The 21,090-nt window shown below is 41.9% G+C and overlaps 1 protein-coding gene across 8 annotated transcripts in view; it reads left to right on the top strand.

The window, feature by feature from the left end:
- Positions 1-12,435, top strand: part of ACSL6 (acyl-CoA synthetase long chain family member 6) — a 265,006-nt gene extending 252,571 nt beyond the window's left edge. For all 8 annotated transcript variants that reach the window (XM_089694072.1, XM_089694068.1, XM_089694067.1 and 5 more), the window contains 5 exons: positions 3,614-3,730; positions 3,826-3,969; positions 5,756-5,857; positions 9,841-9,912; positions 11,840-12,435. In XM_089694072.1, coding sequence (XP_089550198.1) covers positions 3,614-3,730; positions 3,826-3,969; positions 5,756-5,857; positions 9,841-9,912; positions 11,840-11,980 — 576 coding nt within the window. In that variant the 3' untranslated portion in view covers positions 11,981-12,435. The remainder of the gene's footprint in view (positions 1-3,613; positions 3,731-3,825; positions 3,970-5,755; positions 5,858-9,840; positions 9,913-11,839) is intronic.
- The last annotated feature ends 8,655 nt before the right edge of the window (positions 12,436-21,090 follow it).

Genomic DNA, 21,090 nt, shown 5'->3' with positions numbered 1-21,090 from the left:
ACTATCGGAAGTCGCCAGCGACACTGATACAGTGATCAGTAAAAATTGGTTCACTGATCAGTGACACTGGTGACAGGGCAGTGAAGGGGTTAACTGGGGGGGGGGGGGAGATTAAGGGGTTAAATGGGATTACTGGTGTACTAGCGGGCAATCTGGCGCTATCTGGGAGGGGCGCCAACACTATCGGAAGTCGCCAGCGACACTGATACAGTGATCAGTAAAAATTGGTTCACTGATCAATGACACTGGTGACAGGGCAGTGAAGGGGTTAACTGGGAGGGGCGATCAAGGGGTTAAACGGAATTACTGGTGTACTGGCGGGCAAACTGGCGCTATCTGGGAGGGGCGCTAACTCTATCGGAAGTCGCCAGCGACACTGATACAGTGATCAATAAAAATTGGTTCACTGATCAGTGACACTGGTGACAGGGCAGTGAAGGGGTTAACTGGGGGGGGGCGATCAAGGGGTTAAACGGGATTACTGGTGTACTGGCGGGCAGTCTGGCGCTATCTGGGAGGGGCGCTAACACTATCGGAAGTCGCCAGCGACACTGATACAGTGATCAGTAAAAATTGGTTCACTGATCAGTGACACTGGTGACAGGGCAGTGAAGGGGGTTAACTGGGGGGGGGGGCGATCAAGGGGTTAAACGGGATTACTGGTGTACTGGCGGGCAAACTGGCACTATCTGGAAGGGGCGCTAACACTATCGGAAGTCGCCAGCGACACTGATACAGTGATCAGTAAAAATTGGTTCACTGATCAGTGACACTAGTGACAGGGCAGTGAAGGGGTTAACTGGGGGGGGGATCAAGGGGTTAAACGGGATTACTGGTGTACTGGCGGGCAAACTGGCGCTATCTGGGAGGGGCGCTAACACTATCGGAAGTCGCCAGCGACACTGATACAGTGATCAGTAAAAATTGGTTCACTGATCAGTGACACTGGTGACAGGGCAGTGAAGGGGTTAACTGGGGGGGGGGGCGATCAAGGGGTTAAACGGGATTACTGGTGTACTGGCGGGCAAACTGGCGCTATCTGGGAGGGGCGCTAACTCTATCGGAAGTCGCCAGCGACACTGATACAGTGATCAGTAAAAATTGGTTCACTGATCAGTGACACTGGTGACAGGGCAGTGAAGGGGTTAACTGGAGGGGGGCAATCAAGGGGTTAAACGGGATTACTGGTGTACTGGCGGGCAATCTGGCGCTATCTGGGAGGGGAACTAACTCTATCGGAAGTCGCCAGCGACACTGATCAGTGACACTGGTGACAGGGCAGTGAAGGGTTAACTGGGGGGGGGGCGATCAGGGGGTTAAATGTGTCCTAGAGTGTTCTAACTGTAGTGTAGTGCTTGTGTACTCACTTTTTGGATGTCTTCTTCTCTGTCTGGAACGGAATGTGTCCAGGCAGAGAAGAATGACATCATATCTTGCCCTGTGTATTTGTCAACACAGGACAGGATAGGACAGGGACCGATCATGTGATTTCAGCCAGAAATCACTGGCTGAAATCTAATGATTGATCCCTCCTGGATCAAATCGTGTCACCCACGGGTCGACGGGAGCGCGCGCGCGCGCCCCCTGCCGGCGAAAGTGTTGGGAGCGCGGAACCCTTTTTAAAACGTGGTTTTGCGCTCCACTGCCGCCCTGCACATGTATATACACAGTGGCAGGGTGGCAAGCGGTTAAACGTTTCCATTACATATGTTTTTGTGCATACAAAAAGGATATTTTTGTCTTAGGCACGAGCCGAATTTCGCACAATGTATGGGCAGGTTGGTTGTACAGAAGTGAATCTACTGATCGACTGCACAACCAGCTTTTAGGAAAAATTCCACTCAATCAGCAGCACCAGCTGTGGCTGGCAGCAGTGATCAGTGTATTCTGATGATAGGGAAATCTCCCCGCTATCAGAACACAATACCTCGACTGGAGTGATTCCCCCATCCATCTTGAAAGCGTGGACGGGGGGAATCGGCTCATTTTTTTTCGTTCAGCCTGCTGGTTGAACAGAAAACTGACTGATGTATGGGGTGCCTTATTGAGCCTACCTTAAAGAAGAACTTTAATAATACCAACAATTACTGAGACATTACTGAGATAATTAATACCTTGTTCAAGACTATATACAGCATAATGTATAGAGTACAACCGTCAGGAACATGTAAAAAACAAAACAACATATGGAGTGCAGCAGTCAGGATGAGCTCCACGTTCACATCAGAGTCCTCCCTTATATCAGAGTCCCCCAGCATCCCCCCTATACATAAGAGTCCACCCTTAAATCCATGTCTCCAAAGTCCCCAGATTACATCAGAGTTTGCAGAGCCCCTCCTTATATCCGTGTCTCCCACCTTACAACAGTGTCCCCAGAGTTATACCACCTTACATCAGAATATGCAGAGTCCCACTTTACAGCAGAGTCCCACCTTACAGCAGAATCCCCCCTTACAATAGAATCCAGCAGAATGCCCCCTTACTTCAGAGTCTGGCAGAGTGCCCCCAATACAGCAGAATCCAGTGGGGTCCCCCCTTACATCAGACTCTGGCAGAGTGCCCCTTTACATCAGAATCTGACAGAGTGCTCCCTTATATCAGAATATGGCGGAGTGCCCCCTTAAATCACAATCCAGGAAAGTGTCTCCTTATATCAGAATCCAGTGGAGTACCTTCTTACATAAGAATCCAGCAGATTGCCTCCTTACATCTCCTACATCTCAATCCAGTGGAGTATCCCCTTACATCAGAATCCATCAGAGTTCAGTTGTCCTAACTTGACATGAAATCAACTAGGCAAGTTTGCAGAGCTCCTGGAAGATTGGGGGAAAACAGATGGGGGAGAGAAGGGAGATGGGAAGAGTTTAGTGAAATGCTCACTCACCCCAGACTGATATCTGCAGACCTACACAGGGGCATCAGTAATGCAGACACCATGTAGCTGCTGGCTGCTGTACTTCAAATTCCCTGCCCACACTTCCCTTTTCTCTGGCACCACAGCACTGGCTGCACACCAGGGATTGCAGTGTGGGCATGGCAGATACAGGAGATGGGAGCTGGAGGAGGTGAAGCAGATGGAGCCCTCTCTCCTCTCCTGTTTGTGGGGAACGAGGGGGGGGGGTTATGCCAGCTGGGCATAGACACTCAGCCTTGACAATCAACCGCTCCAGCTTTTCCTGATGGATGGTTGGCAGCCCTGCCCAGGCACAACATCCATGAGGGAGGTGGTTGCCTGGGGGGACGCAACTGAAATCTGGGGAATGCAGCCCACCCTTGCACCCCTCTAGATCCAGCCATGGATGGTTTTTTTTCAGTAGCTCAGTAACCCTTGTGGAAAGTAAAGCACCAAGTTTAGTAGCGAAGGGTTAGGGTTAGAACATTTGTGAGGTTTCCCATGTCAGTGACCACGTTCCCCTTTTTTCTTTTACTGGTGCTAAATTTATATAGCAGGGTGAGCATAGTCGCTTCCTTACTCAACTCAAAAGTTGAGTTTGGTTTTAAAATCCTCCAGAATTCCCTCATGACAAGTATAATTTAAAATGCAAAATTCTTCCAAATTAGCCTATCCATGCCTGACTATTTTTTTCCCAGTAACACCTTGTGCCTCTTTCAGATATGTGTGAAAGGACCAAATGTATTTAAAGGGTATCTTAAAGACAAAGAAAAGACAGCAGAAGCATTAGATGACAGTGGCTGGCTGTACACTGGAGACATAGGAAAATGGCTTCCGGTATGTTACCAATTTTCACCTTTAATGTCGAAATATCAGGGCTCTTAATATTATTCTATATGTTTAACCAGTATCTTTTTACCTACATAATAAAGAATGGAACGCTAAAGATCATAGACAGAAAAAAGCACATATTCAAGCTTGCACAAGGAGAATACATAGCACCAGAGAAGATTGAAAACATTTATATTCGCAGTGAACCTGTATCCCAAATATATGTTCATGGGGACAGCCTTCAGGTAAGATGGCTCTGTAATAAATATACTTTGTAAATAATTTTAAAAAATGTATACAGTTTAAATAGATTCATTCCCATTATGTTCAACCTCTCACAGCTGCAAATTTGATCCAGGGACAATAAAACCCCTGAGCAACTGCCTGAGGGGCAATGTTTTCTGAATCAAAATATTTCCATATTATCCTGTGGCAATTATAACTATGGATATTATTTGTTGTAAGAAACTCATCTTTTCTTTTTAGAAATGTAATTACGTTTTTTGCCATATATAATGTATATGATAAAGTATTCCACGGAGTAGCCACTCTTACTGTAACCAACCCTTTCCTAAACTGATGGTAACATTTTCTGTCTTGTTCTCTGTACATTCCTTAGCATTAAATGTTTAGTAGCAAATCTAATACTTCCCTTGGATATACGAGGGGCATTCAAGTCAAACGGGACTTTGAATTTTACAGCTGTAACATTGGATGCTAGTATGGTAGTACTACACACAGTAGCAAGTGACAAGTCTATTCTATTACTGATAGGCAGCGCACATGTTGCCGGCTAGTCCAAAGACCATTAATCAAGATGGTGGACAACAGTGTTAGTGTATGCATGGAACATTGTGTGCTGATGAAGTTTCTTGTGAACGTAGGCGTAAAACCTACGGATGTCTACAAAAGACTTCAAGCACAGTACGGTGATGAGACACTCAGCTGCAGTAAGACATTTGAATGTTGTAAATGTTCCAAAGATGGCCGTACATCTGTCAGTGATGATCCTGGCCATGGTGGTTCCTGCCAACAGCAGTCATTCCTGTGAACATTCAGCTCGTGGAACACCTGATCCTGAATAATCGACATGATGTTGAAATTGCACAAGACACAAATCTTTCTGTGGGAATGGTGAAAACATTGATGACGAAGTGAAGCAGGCTGTCCTAGGATGGTGTTCAGGCGTGCTGACAAATCTTTCTATGCCAAAGCTTTCTAGGCATTAGTTAAACACTGGGATAAGCGTATAAATATAGCAGGGGAGTATGTAGAAAAATAAATGCAGTTTCCACTCCTTGAAATTTGTTCTTCAATTATATAAACTAAAAAGTCCTGGTTTGACTTGAATGCCCCTTGTAATAAATCAAAGCACTTACTTTGGCTTTAACCACTTTCTGCTCATATTCCCTGTGTTAACGCTTCTCACCCCAATGCCTTGTGCTGAAGATACCTTAAAAACTGTCCATAACATTGACTGTCTGTTACAACTGCTAATCTGGAACAAATCAATGAGTCATTCATTACCTTCTCCTTTCTCTGTTATAAGTAGAAAGAGGAGGCTCACCAGTGTAAACATCCCCAGTTGTTATAAACTTTCTAAGAAAGTGTAATGCTGTACAATGTTTACCTTAAACTTCTGTAATGAATTTGAATAAAGAAGATTCTAACGGTATAATTAATATCTTTACATATTTCAAAAGTGCTACTTATAGAAATTCTGAAAAATGAATAAATATACAGAAAATAAAACCAAGATTAACCATACTCGCAAGCACTTAGACACTGTTAGCTAAGCAGTTATGCTATGTCAAGGCCTAAAAAAATGCAATACAATTCTACTACCCATTCAGTAGAAGAAAGAACCAGGGACTGAAGGAAACGAGGTCATTGGGTGATTCAGCAATGCGCACCACAGCCATAAATCCAACCATAGCCACAGGTTTTATTTTAATATGTTAATATTTGCCATTTTTATCTTGAAAATCAACTTTCATTTTTCTATGATCATCTTTTGACTTGTAATTAAAGGCATTTCTGGTTGGAATTGTTGTTCCTGATACTGAAGTGATGCCAGGATGGGCAAAGAAGAAAGGTTTTGAAGGATCATTTGTAGAACTATGCAACAATTTGGTATGAATTTATTTATTCTAACATTAAAAAAAGTATCATCTATTCTGATACAAAAAAATCCAAGTACCAGGCTAATTACCTGCTATGGTGCAGTGAGGCACATGTTCTCACATTAGGTGAGAATTAATTGAAGTGAATATTTACACATTCTCCAATCCTTTTGTAAATCAGCCTCACCAAAGCAACAATGATCATGCTGCCCAGAAAATAGTGAAAGGCTGCTTCCATTTAACATTTCTTCGGCATGTAATTAGCTTGATGGCAGATTTTGAGCAATAAATAGCCCACATTTCCTCACCAAACTGTACATTGTGAAAACCAACTAGAAATGTCCTGATCCTGTTAGACCAACAGTATTTGGAGAATATCTTTTCCTGTAATAGGATTTTAGATATGAAAATATTTCTTGTGACATAAGCCTTCTTCTTGTAAACCTTAAATCTGATGTGCCTGATTCAAGGGGAAAAAAAATCCCATTAACAAAACGTAGCAATCCTGAGCACTGGTTAGCTTTGACATTTCCAAAGGTTTATAAATTAATAAAGTATCTATAAAGGACCCATAGCAACCACTCCAATTTCAATCTCCAGTCTGAAAAAAGGAACTCGGAGTAGTTGGTGTGGTGGGATTTTTTTATTGTTTTTTTTTTTTTTTTACATTAAAGAAGAGTATCCTTACCAAAGAAAACACCAAGTATGTGTGCTGGTATCCTTATTGCTGGAGGGATGTAAGTATATGGAACCTTCGCCTTGCTGATACTAGCTTGCATGCCATTCATAATCCCATAAAAGGCACCTCTCCTAACCAAAGAGGAACCTCAGCAATGAGGTGGGGTTTATGTGCATCTTGCCTGTCCACAGTTAAAGTACAATAAGTTTCTGCCTCATCCTCTAACCGAAGAGATGGGCCTTTTGAATCCCTTGCAAATTCACCTGAAATAAAACGGACTCAAAAATATCTACTGTACCTTTAAATAAAAGTACAACTTTGTTTATTGATGTATTAGTTTAACTCATAAAAAGGGGTTTTATTTAATTTTCAATGCACTTTGGGCCCTTATTCTTAGCAAAAATCTCAGCTAGAGCTGAGATGGCCGCTTTCACCTCAAGCAGATCTGCTCAGAAACTCCATGCAGCTCTATGGGCAGGCTGATGTAACCAGACTTGCATCCATTTACATCCGCCTACCCCCGAGTCTGCCCAGATGGCATCCTTTTCCACTTTTCTGCACCTAAACATCATGGATCAGTAGTAGCCTGTGTCAGGAACCAAAAACCAGGCGAAGACAGAAAGTGCAGTTAAAATCACACCGTTAATGAAATAGTAAATATAACATAGATCAGGAACGTAGTCAAATCAGAAGCCAGGGTTTGGATGCCAGTGCGGATAATCAGACAAGCCAGGGTCAGGACACCAGAAGTCAGCGTAGTCAGGAGGCAAAAATCAGGAAAAGTAACCAGAGTAGAAGTCAGCCAGACCGAGTTGTACACAGGATCACAGGCCGGAACACAATGGAGATCATAGAGCAGGCAAAGGCAAGAAGGAAATGAGCTAAGCTGCTAAAATAGCAAAAAGGAAGGGCTGTAGGTTGGACTAATAAGGCAGGTAATGGTATCCAGGTGAATCACTGTGGAGACGAGTGGCTGGTAATTAACCGACAGCTGAGCAGCTTCTGAGCACTGAAAGAAAAGAGCTACTCATGAAAAAGTAGGAGCCCAGCACTGACAGCCTGATGTAAACAGACATAAATTAATTTACATACAGCCACTGATAGAACCATCACAGCTCCACCACAGTCCACTGTGAAAATGCAGATGCAAACTGAATGGGCATAGATATCACAAAACTGACAGCTTCAATTCAGAACGGGATCTGCTCATGGATACTGTGCTGATTGAAGCATCGTCGTGTGAAACGACTCTAAAGCCTATTCCATGGTTGAACTATCTTTCCTATGAAAGCTGTTCCATGAGCAGTAGCAAGTTTTTCTTAAAATACTGTATATTCCAGCAATACACATTTTACATAAGGGGGTTGAGTTGTTAAAGAAGTAGAGGTTATACACTCTACAATGTGAAGGTTCACTCTGCAATTGGTATGTTCATGTTGCAAAGTGAATGATGGTAAATAGACTGATTACCCAGTCATTCACAATGGAAAATATCACAAGTGTAATAAAAGCGCCACACCCTTAATACTTTAAAGCAGCAATTCCACCTCAAAGAAACCAAATAAATTTCTTAGTGCTATAACTTAAATAAAGGAATGCGCTAAAACCACAAACTATTCCTAATTTAGTGTAGAAACATTAGTGCAAAAGATATATATATCTATTCTCAATTAATATCAAAAAATATCAAAATTATGTGCAAAACTATTTTTTAGTGCATAAGTAATTTAAATAATTAAATTTGTGAATATAAAAAAATGTCCAATTCTGAATTTCTTCAAATGTCCAAACAAATCCTTTTCAAATTCAGGTGCTCTCAAAGAAATTGTGCCAAAATCCACCACCAAAGTAAAGTTGGGTAACTCACCAGAGCTCCATGCTGATCAATCTCTAGATCAGCAAAAAATGCTTTTTGCTCTGGGAGCAGATGCAATGAATCAATTTCTCAGGTGTGATGATCAATAGCTACACAATCATCCATAAGGTAGGTATCCACCACTCAATATAATGGTTCCAGGAGCATTATATCACTCTCTCTTTTTATATCTCTCCACCGAGGTCATGTTTGGGAATGAAAGAGAAAATCATGGTGCAGCCAGTTTTTTTATAAAAGTTTCCAACAATTTAATAAAGATTTACACTCACAAAAAGGGTGTCTTCACCGACACCAGTAAAACAGCATAGATCAGCAAATGGTATAACAGTCTCCTGTTCCCCTCACACTCACTACAGCGCTCGTGACTCAATTTTCTCCACAGACGTCAACATCCAGCAAGCCAAGCCTTACTAGTTTCGTCATGAATGACGTCTTCAAGGGACCGCCCCTTGAAGACGTCATTCATGACGAAACTAGTAGGGCTTGGCTTGCTGGATGTTGACGTCTGTGGAGAAAATTGAGTCATGAGCGCTGTAGTGAATGTGAGGAGAACAGGAGACTGTTATACCATTTGCTGATCTATGCTGTTTTACTGGTGTCGGTGAAGACACCCTTTTTGTGAGTGTAAATCTTTATTAAATTGTTGGAAACTTTTATAAAAAAACTGGCTGCACCATGATTTTCTCTTTCATTCCCAAACATGACCTCGGTGGAGAGATATAAAAAGAGAGAGTGATATAATGCTCCTGGAACCATTATATTGAGTGGTGGATACCTACCTTATGGATGATTGTGTAGCTATTGATCATCACACCTGAGAAATTGATTCATTGCATCTGCTCCCAGAGCAAAAAGCATTTTTTGCTGATCTAGAGATTGATCAGCATGGAGCTCTGGTGAGTTACCCAACTTTACTTTGGTGGTGGATTTTGGCACAATTTCTTTGAGAGCACCTGAATTTGAAAAGGATTTGTTTGGACATTTGAAGAAATTCAGAATTGGACATTTTTTTATATTCACAAATTTAATTATTTAAATTACTTATGCACTAAAAAATAGTTTTGCACATAATTTTGATATTTTTTGATATTAATTGAGAATAGATATATATATCTTTTGCACTAATGTTTCTACACTAAATTAGGAATAGTTTGTGGTTTTAGCGATATTCCTTTATTTAAATTCACAATGGAAAGTATTAAAAAAAGCATTATTTTTGCTAGCACATGATTGGTTGATTAAAGTGAACCTATCTTAACTTTATTTACAAAGCTCAGGGAACAGTCACTATTCAAGGGGAATAACTTCAACTGAATATTGTCCAGGTACAGGAAATGTGCATGTGTATGGTAAATGATTATTTTATTAACTTACAATTAAAAAGTGATCATCCCACTATTGGGGTTAAAAGTGAGAATATATTTCTAATATCTTTTAGGAACTCAAGAAAGCAATAATGGCCGACATGGTGAGATTAGGAAAGGAGAGTGGGCTTCATTCTTTTGAACAGGTAAGAAAAGATATGCAGATGTGCCTTCATAAAGTAAGCTTTCACAGAATGATACATGCTGTAGCTTGGGTGGTAACGAACATTGCTAACGTGTCAGCTATTGGTTATAAACCTGTGAACTGGGATTTCTGCTCATTTTTGGATTTACTTTGCTTAGGTATTAACTCTATTTTAAAACACAGTTTGCTAAATTTGTTTTTGGGCTAATCTATCATTTTCCATTTTTAAAAAACTTTTTTTGCATTTTCTGGTGTTTTTAGTCCAATATAAAAACAAATAATGGACTTTATTACAAAAAAAAAAGAGCTCAAAGTATATACAAGTTTTAAATACCTCATTCTAGTTGGCATATAGCAATGCCATTTTGTAGAATGCCAAATTGTGTAAGCATAGGTTTCTTTTGGTTAATTTTTGAATGTCAACGTTTTTGGTAGGTTCAAGACTATAACGATTAAGACATGTAGGCAGCTGGCTCGAAATTCTGAAAATTTTAAATGTTCTTGTGAAAAACTGAGCTTTTCTCTGCCCCCTCCCACCCTTCATCTGGGCAAACTTCCCCAATGGAGAGTTCACCAAAATCAGACAGTCACAAAAGTTTGAATCTTCCCCACTCCACAAAAAAAATACATGGCTGTTGTGTCCACTGGAAAGATTAATTGTAATTTCCTGTTCTGTTTGCAACCCATCAAATAGACAATAATTGGGACTTCAAAGGCAACCATTAAAGTGTTACTAAACCCACAACAGTAAAATTAGTCTGTGTATGCAGTAAAGCATGCTTGTTATACTCACTGTGGAACATAAGGGGATAATCCTATGCATTGTGTAAAAAGGCTGTTTGATCCTGACTTCTCTGATCCTCCCCTTCTTCCAGTGCCTCCCTCTTATCTCTTGATAAGACATAGCATGTGGAGACACTCTGCACATGCTCAGTTTGGTGTTTATTGCTAGAGAGGGTTTTTTTTTCTTGGGAGAGTGCATGTGATCAGCACAGGGCCAATCAGCACTGTCCAGACAGAGGTCAGGGGTTCTGCATCTTCCTAGAGCAAAATTAAAACTCCTACAAGCTTTAACCAGCGCTCAGCTGGACACTGCTAGAAGTCACAAGACTGCTCTAACTGCTGACGAGAAATGTATTTAGCAATTTATATTTACTAAAATAATTGCACTTCCAAGTTCTGTGTACTGTAGGAGACCAGATATAGTGAATGCAGAGTCCTGGGTTTAGTAACACTTTAAAACCTGATTTTTTAACATTTCACTAAAAAATGAAAAAAATACCTCTTTTGGCTAGAGTTATACTTTAGGAGTTGCCATAGACTATCCACCCTCTGCACCCCTACCATTAAGACAAACCAAGCTGTCTTCTGCAGGTGCCTCCTTGGATTAATCCACCCCCCCCCCATGCAATCCCACCCACAGACATATAATTACTGCAAGCTCATTCACTGCATGCATTTTGCATAACTTACTGCTTATAGTTCAGCTCTTTTTCTTCCCAAGCAGTCCATGACCTTACAGTAATAGTTCCTTAATGATACTGCATGGGAACTACAGAAAGAGGGGGAGCCATATGTCAAAGGAGAAATTATAGAGATATGATCTGTTGCATATATTGTTTGGGTACATTCTTCTTAAAGACCCATTCCATGTTTTACCATTATGATTCGATTTTTAGTGGTGACAAATAGCCTGTGCAGAAAAAAGTGTTGAACATATGCAGCTACTACTGCATACATGCCTGGCCCATTCCTTCCAAACACCTCTGGATGACATAGGGCCACAGAAAGTATGGACAAGCCATAGGAAAGAATGGAAAAGGAGAACTTCCTTGTTCTTTTAATGCTGCTTTTTTTCTTTTGCCTTTTCTATACAAACCAAAAGTGCTTATCACAATTCAATGCTTACAGTGTATGTATTACTATAGGTAAAAGCTATTCACATCCACAAAGAGATGTTCACCGTACAGAATGGATTATTGACACCAACACTGAAGGCGAAGAGACCGGAACTCCGAGAGTTCTTCAAAGTGGAGATAGCGGAGCTTTATGCTACAGTGTCTGTGTGACAGTCCGTGAACAATATGTCTTATCATGCACATAAACTACAGAAATATGTGAATACATTCTTTTTATGTTTTTGGATTTTAGCCTTTGCAGTTATTTTAAAAGTGCTTGGAGTGCAAGGAAACGATGAATGACAACCGAGGTTAAATTAACCAATATTATGTTAAAGTATTACTAGCATGACAGTGTTTATACTGTACAGAAACAGACTGAAGACTAATATGTATAGTACAATATGCCAACATGGCTTTAGTAAGGACACTTTTTTAAGGAGCAAACTGAAGTCAAATAAAATAATTTCAGGATCATTGCACGAATCGTAAGAAAAAACAGATGGTTTTCTGGATTGCGAGGACTTTTGTGTCCTTTTTCTAGAGCATTGCAAATACTGCAAGCTGTGTAAACTATTAAAGATTTACAGAGATTAATAGTTTTCAATAAAATAACTATAACAATTGCTTGTCTGTAAGTGCATTATTGCTTTCTCTGATATTAAATTGTTTCATTAGCAAAACATGAATATATAAACTATATCATGAACTGGTTCAAACAAATGTGAAAGCTTTAACATATAAGCTTTAAGTAGTAACTCCACCTTTGTTGATAAAAAAAAAATATTCATCCCTAGGTGTTCTATGTACAGTGGGGCAAAAAAGTATTTAGTCAGCCACCAATTGTGCAAGTTCTCCCACTTAAAAAGATGAGAGAGGCCTGTAATTGGCATCATAGGTAGACCTCAACTATGAGAGACAAAATGAGAAAAAAAATCCAGACAATCACATTGGCTGATTTAGAAAGAATTTATTTGCAAATTATGATGGAAAATAAATATTTGGTCACCTACAAATAAGCAAGATTTCTGGCTCTCACAGACCTGTACCTTCTTCTTTAAGAGGCTCCTCTGTCCTGCACTCATTACCTGTATCAATGGCACCTGTTTGAACTTGTTATCAGTATAAAAGACACCTGTCCACAACCTCAAACAGTCACACTCCAAACTCCACTATGGTGAAGACCAAAGAGCTGTCGAAGGACACCAGAAACAAAATTGTAGACCTGCACCAGGCTGGGAAGACTGAATCTGCAATAGGCAAGCAGCTTGGTGTGAACAAATCAACTGTGGGAGCAATAATTAGAAAATGGAAGACATACAAGACCACTGATAATCTCCCTTGATCTGGGGCTCCACGCAAGATCTCACCCTGTGGGGTCAAAATGATCACAAGAACGGTGAGCAAAAATCCCAGGACCACACGGGGGGACCTAGTGAATGACCTGCAGAGAGCTGGGACCAACGTAACAAAGGCTACCATCACTAACACACTACGCCGCCAGGGACTCAGATCCTGCAGTGCCAGACGTGTCCCCCTGCTTAAGGCAGTACATGTCCGGGCCCGTCTGAAGTTTGCTAGAGAGCATTTGGATGATCCAGAAGAGGACTGGGAGAATGTCATATGGTCAGATGAAACCAAAATAGAACTCTTTGGTAGAAACACAACTCGTCGTGTTTGGAGGAGAGAGAATGCTGAGTTGCATCCAAAGAACACCATACCTACTGTGAAGCATGGGGGTGGCAACATCATGCTTTGGGGCTGTTTCTCCGCAAAGGAACCAGGACGACTGATCCATGTACAGGACAGAATGAATGGGGCCATGTATCGTGAGATTTTGAGTGCAAACCTCCTTCCATCAGCAAGGGCATTGAAGATGAAATGTGGCCGGGTCTTCCAACATGACAATGATCTCAAACATACCGCCCGGGCAATGAAGGAGTGGCTTCGTAAGAAGCATTTCAAGGTCCTGGAGTGGCCTAACCAGTCTCCAGATCTCAACCCCATAGAAAACCTTTGGAGGGAGTTGAAAGTCCATGTTGCCCAGCGACAGCCCCAAAACATCACTGCTCTAGAGGAGATCTGCATGGAGGAATGGGCCAACATACCAGCAACAGTGTGTGCCAACCTTGTGAAGACTTACAGGAAACGTTTGACCTCTGTCATTGCCAACAAAGGATATATAACAAAGTATTGAGATGAACTTTTGATATTGACCAAATACTTATTTTCCACCATAATTTGCAAATAAATTCTTTCCAAATCAGCCAATGTGATTGTCTGGATTTTTTTTCTCATTTTGTCTCTCATAGTTGAGGTCTACCTATGATGCCAATTACAAGCCTCTCTCATCTTTTTAAGTGGGAGAACTTGCACAATTGGTGGCTGACTAAATACTTTTTTGCCCCACTGTACATCGAGGGGATTTTAACAAACTTTGTTGCAGATTCCTACCTTTAGTTATTCTGAAGAAATAGCTGTTTGTTTGTGTCCATGTACAAAGCGAATTTGACTGGGAGTGACTATATATATATATATATATATATATATATATATATATATATATACATATATACTGCTCAAAAAAATTAAAGGAACACTTTTTAATTGGAGTATAGCATCAAGTCAATTAAACTCCTGGGATATTATTGATCTGGTCAGTTTTTTTCCCTACTTATCTTTTCTGACTGTTTCTCACTAGTTTTGCATTTGGCTAGGATCAGTGTCACTACTGATAGCGTGAGGCGATACCTGGACCCTACAGAGGTTGCACAGGCAGTCCAACTCCTCCAGGATGGCACATCAATATATGCCATTGCCAGAAGGTTTGCCGTGTCTCCAAACACAGTCTCAAGAGCATGTAGGAGATTCCAGGAGACAGGCAGTTACTCTAGGAGAGCATGACAGGGCCGTAGAAGGTCCTTAACCCATCACCAGGACCTGTATCTGCTCCTTTGTGCAAGAAGGAACAGGATGAGCACTGCCAGAGCCCTACAAAATGACCTCCAGCATGCCACTGGTGTGAATGTCTCTGACCAATCAGAAACAGACTTCATGAGGGTGGCGTGAGGGCCTGACATCCTCTAATGGTCCCTGTGCTCTCTGCCCGGCACCATAGAGCTCAATTGGCGTTTGCCATTGAACACCAGAATTGGCAGGTCCGCCACTGGCGCCCTGTGCTTTTCACAGATGAGAGCAGGTTCACCCTGAGCACATGTGAGAGATGTGAAAGGATCTGGAGAAGCCATGGAGAACGTTATGCTGCCTGTAATATCGTTCAGCATGACTGTTTTGGTGGTGGGTCAGTGATGGTCTGGGGAGGGATATCCATGGAGGGACGCACAGACTTCTACAGGCTAGATAATAGCACCCTGACTGCCATTAGGTATCGGGATGAAATCCTTGGACCCATTGTCAGACCCTACGCTGATTCAGTGGGTCCTGGGTTCCTCCTGGTGCATGACAATGCCTAGCCTCATGTGGCAATAGTATGCAGGCAGTTCCTGAAGGATGAAGGAATTGATACCATTGAATGGCCCCCACGCTCACCTGACCTAAATCTAATAGAACACCTCTGGGAAATCATGTTTTGGTCCATCCAATGCCGCATGGTTGCACTGCCTAGGAGCTCAGTGATGCCCTGGTCCAGATCTGGGAGGAAATACCTCAGGACACCATCCGTCGTCTCATTAGGAGCATGCCCCGACGTTGTCAGGCTTGCATACAAGCATGTGGGGGCCATACAAACTACTTTGCTACAATGAAATTTCAGCAAAATGGACTAGCCTGCTGCATCATTTTTTCACTTTGATTTTCGGGGTATCTCTGAATTCAGTCCTCTGTAGGTTGATAATTTTCATTTCCATTAAACAATGGGGCATCCTTACATTCCTAACACATTACCCAGTCCATATCAGTATAGATATCCAGCATGATATTTTTCCCCACTGAGATCTGATGTGTTTTCAAACACTTATAGGGCTCTAATCAGGACAGTGGCAGGGTCTGCATCCCTTTAGACATGATTTTGCTTTGGGAGCACCTCACCAAAAATGACATTTTTGTTGCAGGAGATGCCCAAAATTTAAATTGTATCTTAGTGCAGACTTCTGGGAAAATCAGTAAGCCAATCATACATGCAGAAAATGACATTTCTGGGGGGCGTTTTGTACGCCATTCAGAATAAAGCGCAACAGCACAGCGGGCATATACTGCCCATAAATGTGCATTGCAGGTACATGGGTTTTACCATACTTTACTACAAGCTCATATATGAGAACTTTAAACAGAATTATGAATTCTAACTTAACAAAAGCGAGGGACCTTCTAGGCTCTTTCAGTAAATTAAATTAGTGCGTTATTGTATTGCATTTTAAGCTGCTTGTTTTGGTCCTAAGAAGATTTTTTTATTGTAAGTTGCATAGGAGTTTAGCAAGACAAGGTACTGTGCAGTAACCTATAGCAACCAGAAATAAGTAAACTTTCAGGGACCTGACTTTAGTTTACAGAAAATAGATTGGTTGCAATGGTTTACTGCAGCTTGCACTTCACCACTGCTCTTTACATAGCTGAATGAGGCCAATAATGAAAAAATGGAATTATGTCATTATACATTTTACATATTGAATCAACTCACACATGAATGCTTTCAGTGATTATGGAATGCGTTACACTATAAACAGCAATAAGCATTATCTTTAGCTTAAAGTAGAACTCACCCTAAAACAGGAAATTGCAGCCAATTTTTTTTAAAACTATAGCAATGATTGTTTTATGCAAATAACCTACTTCCAGTGTCTTATGTAATAACATGACCCAGACCCCTTCAGACTGCCAGTAGAGGCTCTGTGAGCTTTCCTCCTAATGCAGGCCATAGACCGGCTTTCAGCCGATAAACGAAAAATCGGTCTGTGCCGATGCTGCCACCAATGCTCACGAAAGAATGGGACAAGAAACCAGTTTGACAGAGACAGGGGAGCACACCATACAATGTGACAACAATAAAAATATATTATGTTTTTATGTGGATACAAATGGATACATTTGTTGCAACTGCAAGACTTTTTCATATAAAATATAATGGTCTTCTTCTTCTTCTTTAGAAAATTTTAAAGAACCTTCTTAGAATCTCATTACCTTTTCTAGGAATACAATTTAATTTTGGACTTTCAGAAACAATATATATATATATATATATATATATATATATATACACATATACGTGTGTGTGCATTTACAGTAAAAAGAATGCTGGCAACCTTGCAGGTCACGGCTCATGCGCAGATTTTTTATCTTTAAAATGATCGGCCGATTTGCCCATCATTGCCGGGAAAATCGGCTGAATTTTCCAACATGACCGATAAAAAACTGCAAAAACCCCCAAAACATGGCCGATCAATTAACCCACTAACAGTGCGAAAATTGGCCGATTTCTGACCCGTCTATGGCCGGCATAAGGCTTCTTCCTGGGTCCACACCATACCCACAACCACAGCTCCCTCCCTCGTGTGCCTGCTGCACAATTCCTCATCCCAATGCTGTATACTAACATTACATTTTCTCACTTACAATGGGCCAGGCAAATTTTCAAAAGCTGTTGGGTCATAAATCAGTCTGAACACACCTTTCACCATCCAATTCACAAATGAAAGACAAAATGTTATGTTAATCTGCTGCAGGAGCAAAAAAACCCCTTCAACCTTGAGATATCTGCATATAGTAGCAGTATGTTGTGTCTGACGGAGCAAGGAAGGCATATGTATATGCGTCTAACCCAAGCTAAATAGGCCCAGCGGCATTGGTTCTGCCACAGATTCACAGACCCTGCTTTCCTCTGCCTTTCCATTGATCCATGTGTTGGCACTGTGAGCCAAGAGGGAAATGAGGTGGTGGAACAAAGGCAGAGGTGTCTCGAGGGATGTGTCAAAGCAGGGGTCAGTGGTGTTAGAGATCTGTATAGTAGCTGGGCTAAGAGATGCCTGAAGGCTATGTCAGAGCTGGGTGTGAGGTACCTCAAGGGTTATGAATAAGAGTGAGAGGTGTGAAGGGCTGTTGGAGTGAACATTTTCTGCAGGTTTGCATTGGAGTGGGGGGGTAAGGTTGGGACAGGGATGAGGAGGGCTGTGTCAGGGCAGGAGTAAAAGGTGCCAGAGGGATGTGTTGGAGTTGGAGTTAGGTTGGAGTGGAGGTGAGAGGTGTAGTGGGCTGTGTTACAGCGGGGGTCAAATATTCCTGGAGGACTGTCTTAAAGTGAGGTAGACAGCTTTGTCGAAGGTCAGAGCAGCAGTGAGAGGTTTTTGGACTAGAGAAGTGGAGGTGAGAGTTGCAAGGAAGACTGAGATAGTGAAGGGCTTTGTTAGAGCAGTTGTGGGTAGGCAGTGGGGTAAGAGGTGGTCCTCGAGAGCCATACTGGTGCAGGGTCAAGAGGACTATGTTGCAAAAAATGTCATCAGAGAGATGAGAAAATGAGTGAAAACTAGAAACAAACTAGTTTGTGGCTGTTTCCAGCCATCGTATTTTAATACTGTATGATGTCTATTGGTCAGCCATGTGAAAAAGCTCATCCCGCTCTTCTTTCTGTTATCTGTGGATGTAGTTACCATGAAGACTTTTTTCTGGGACATGTTCAAAGCCTATAAACGGGGCAACTTGAAGTAGTGATATGAAGTAAATTTTAAAATACAGTTACATTTGTTCAGTAAATATATAGCAAGTGACAAAACCATCTAACACCACAAACATATATAAGCAATACTGAGCACACATGACAACCAAAACCTAGTGAAAATTACCTAACAATCTAAATAACTATCTAAAGTATAAACAGTCAGGGGAGCAGGGTCAGGTAAGGCTAGGTCATGTGTTAGGTGTGAGGAACAGTGGTCAAGAAGGGGGGCCAGAACAGGGATCAGGTATACGGAGAGTAGGCAGAGGCAGCAGGATCATGGTAACAGGTACAAGAGGTAGGAAAAAGAAGGAAGGGTTCAAGGAAACAGGGTCAGGGTGGCAGGTACAAGGAAAACTTGGTCAGGATAACTGGTGCAAAGCACAGGACAGGAGCAGGATCACTGTGTACAAAACAGCAGGAGCATGCAGTAAAGGTACACAGGAAAAAACACTGCAGCATTGTAGAAATATAGCGGAGGAGCTATAATACCCTCCATGCAGCCAGCATCAGGTGGAGACTAATTGCTGGGGTTTGCTGGATATTGGAAGACAACCAATGGGACAACATGCTTCAGGTCCATGAACCACAGTGCTAATAGCAGGTGATCTAGTTCCTAACAATGCACGGTGACTGGTAGTGACCAGATCACAAGCCATTAACGCTATTGTTCTGCTAAGTAGTCTGTGAGTATCTCTTGTGGTTCCATCTCATTTGCATACCATTGGTATAGCTACTTATAGTGACCTAATCACACACAGCAGTGACTCCTGTGTCTCTGCAGTTGGTCTGAGAGTGACCCAAGTGGTTCTGTCACAATGGCCATTGTCCCTCCTGCTTTGCAGTGGGTCCTTGAGCACTCCTTGTCGGTACGGTGTCACTTAATACTATTTTCTTTTATGTAATGCTAGGGTATGTCAGCCACAAATGGCCTACATCTTCTCTTGCTTGACATTTGGTCAATACACTACCCTTCCTCACTACTGGAGTGGCGGCCTACGGTCACCTAGTCACAATCAGCTGTTTACCCTTTCTATGCTACAGGTGGTGCATTAATTACCCTTGATTGTATTATTTAACTTGCATACTGGTTGTACACTGGTCTGCATTGACCAAGTCACGCCAGGCCATTTAAGTGTTACTAAACCCACAACAGTAAAATCAGTCTGTATATGCAGTAAAGCATGCTAGTTATACTCACTGTGGAACATAAGGGGTTAATCCTCTGCATTGTGTAAAAACAATGTTTGATCCTGACTTTTATGATCCTCTCTTTCTTCAAGTGTCCCCTCTTATCTCCTAATAAGACATATTGTGTGGAGTCACTCTGCACATTTTCAGTTTGGTGTGTATTGCTAGAGATGTTTTTTTTTTCTTGGGAGGGTGCATGTGACCAGCACAGGGCCAATCAGCACTGTCCAGACAGAGGTCAGGGGTCCTGCATCCTCCTACAGCAGAATGAAAAGTCCTCCTACAAGCTTTAACCAGTGCTCACAGTCACAAGACTGCTCTTACTACTGATGAGAAAAAGTATTTAGCAGTTTCTAGTTACTAAAATAATTGCACTTCCATGTTCTGTGTACTGTGGGAGACCAGATATGGTGAATGTAGGGTCTTGGGTTTAGTAACACTTTAACCCCTTCTTTTCTGCAGTTGTTCTGTGAGTCACCCTTGCAGTTGCTGACTCACTTGTTGGTGCCCTAGTCATAGACGACCTTTGCTCCTCCATTTTATAATGGCATTAGATAATATGGTCTCAATCAGTTATCTATTCCTCCTGCTCCACAGCTGGGTCGTGAGTCCACTCTGTTGGTGTGGCCTCATCTTTCTCTTTCTCTCTCTCTCTCTATATATATATATAAACCTCACTGGACCCCACCTGTTTGAATAACTTAGACCCATATCCTTGAGCCTGTTTGCCTCCAAGCTTCCTGAACGCCTTGTGCACAACTGTATGAGATGCTACCTCACTGAAGACAACCTTCTCGGTCCCCAACTGCCCTAATAATACTCACCAATGACCTACTAACTGCTAAAACCAACAGCCAGTACTCTATACTCATACTCTTAGACCTTTCTGCTGCCTTTGACACAATTGACCACCCACTCCTCCTCAACAAACTCCAATCCCTTGAACTCCGTGACTCTGCTATTTCCTGGTTCTTCTCCTACTTATCTTAGTGCACTTTCCATATTACATACAATACCATCTTCTTCGCACCTCTTCCTCTTTCTTTTGGGGTACCCCAAGGCTCTGTCCTTGGGCCTTTCCTCTTCTCTCTCTATACCTCTTCCCTGGGCCAGTTGATAACCTCCCTTGGCTTCCAATACCACCTCTATACTGATGACACCCAGATCTATCTCTCGACTCCTTAACTAACCCCCTCAATCTCCTTGCTTTTCACAAAAAACTGAGTGACATATCAGTATGGATGCCACACCACTTCCTCAAACTCTGAGCTTTTAATATTTCCTCCTCCCCCATTCCCTCCCCATGACTTTACCATTGAGATCAACGGCACAACCATTGGTCCCTCCACACATGCCAGGGTGCTAGGTGTAATCATAGATTCTCACCTCTCCTTCAACCCCCACGTCCAATCACTGGCTAATTCTT

The sequence above is a fragment of the Staurois parvus genome, unplaced genomic scaffold (assembly GCF_062004578.1).
Source record: "Staurois parvus isolate SC_StPar_1 unplaced genomic scaffold, SC_StPar_1.0 ptg000648l, whole genome shotgun sequence".
Taxonomy (NCBI): domain Eukaryota; kingdom Metazoa; phylum Chordata; class Amphibia; order Anura; family Ranidae; genus Staurois; species Staurois parvus.
This window is presented reverse-complemented; position numbering and strand designations above follow the sequence as displayed.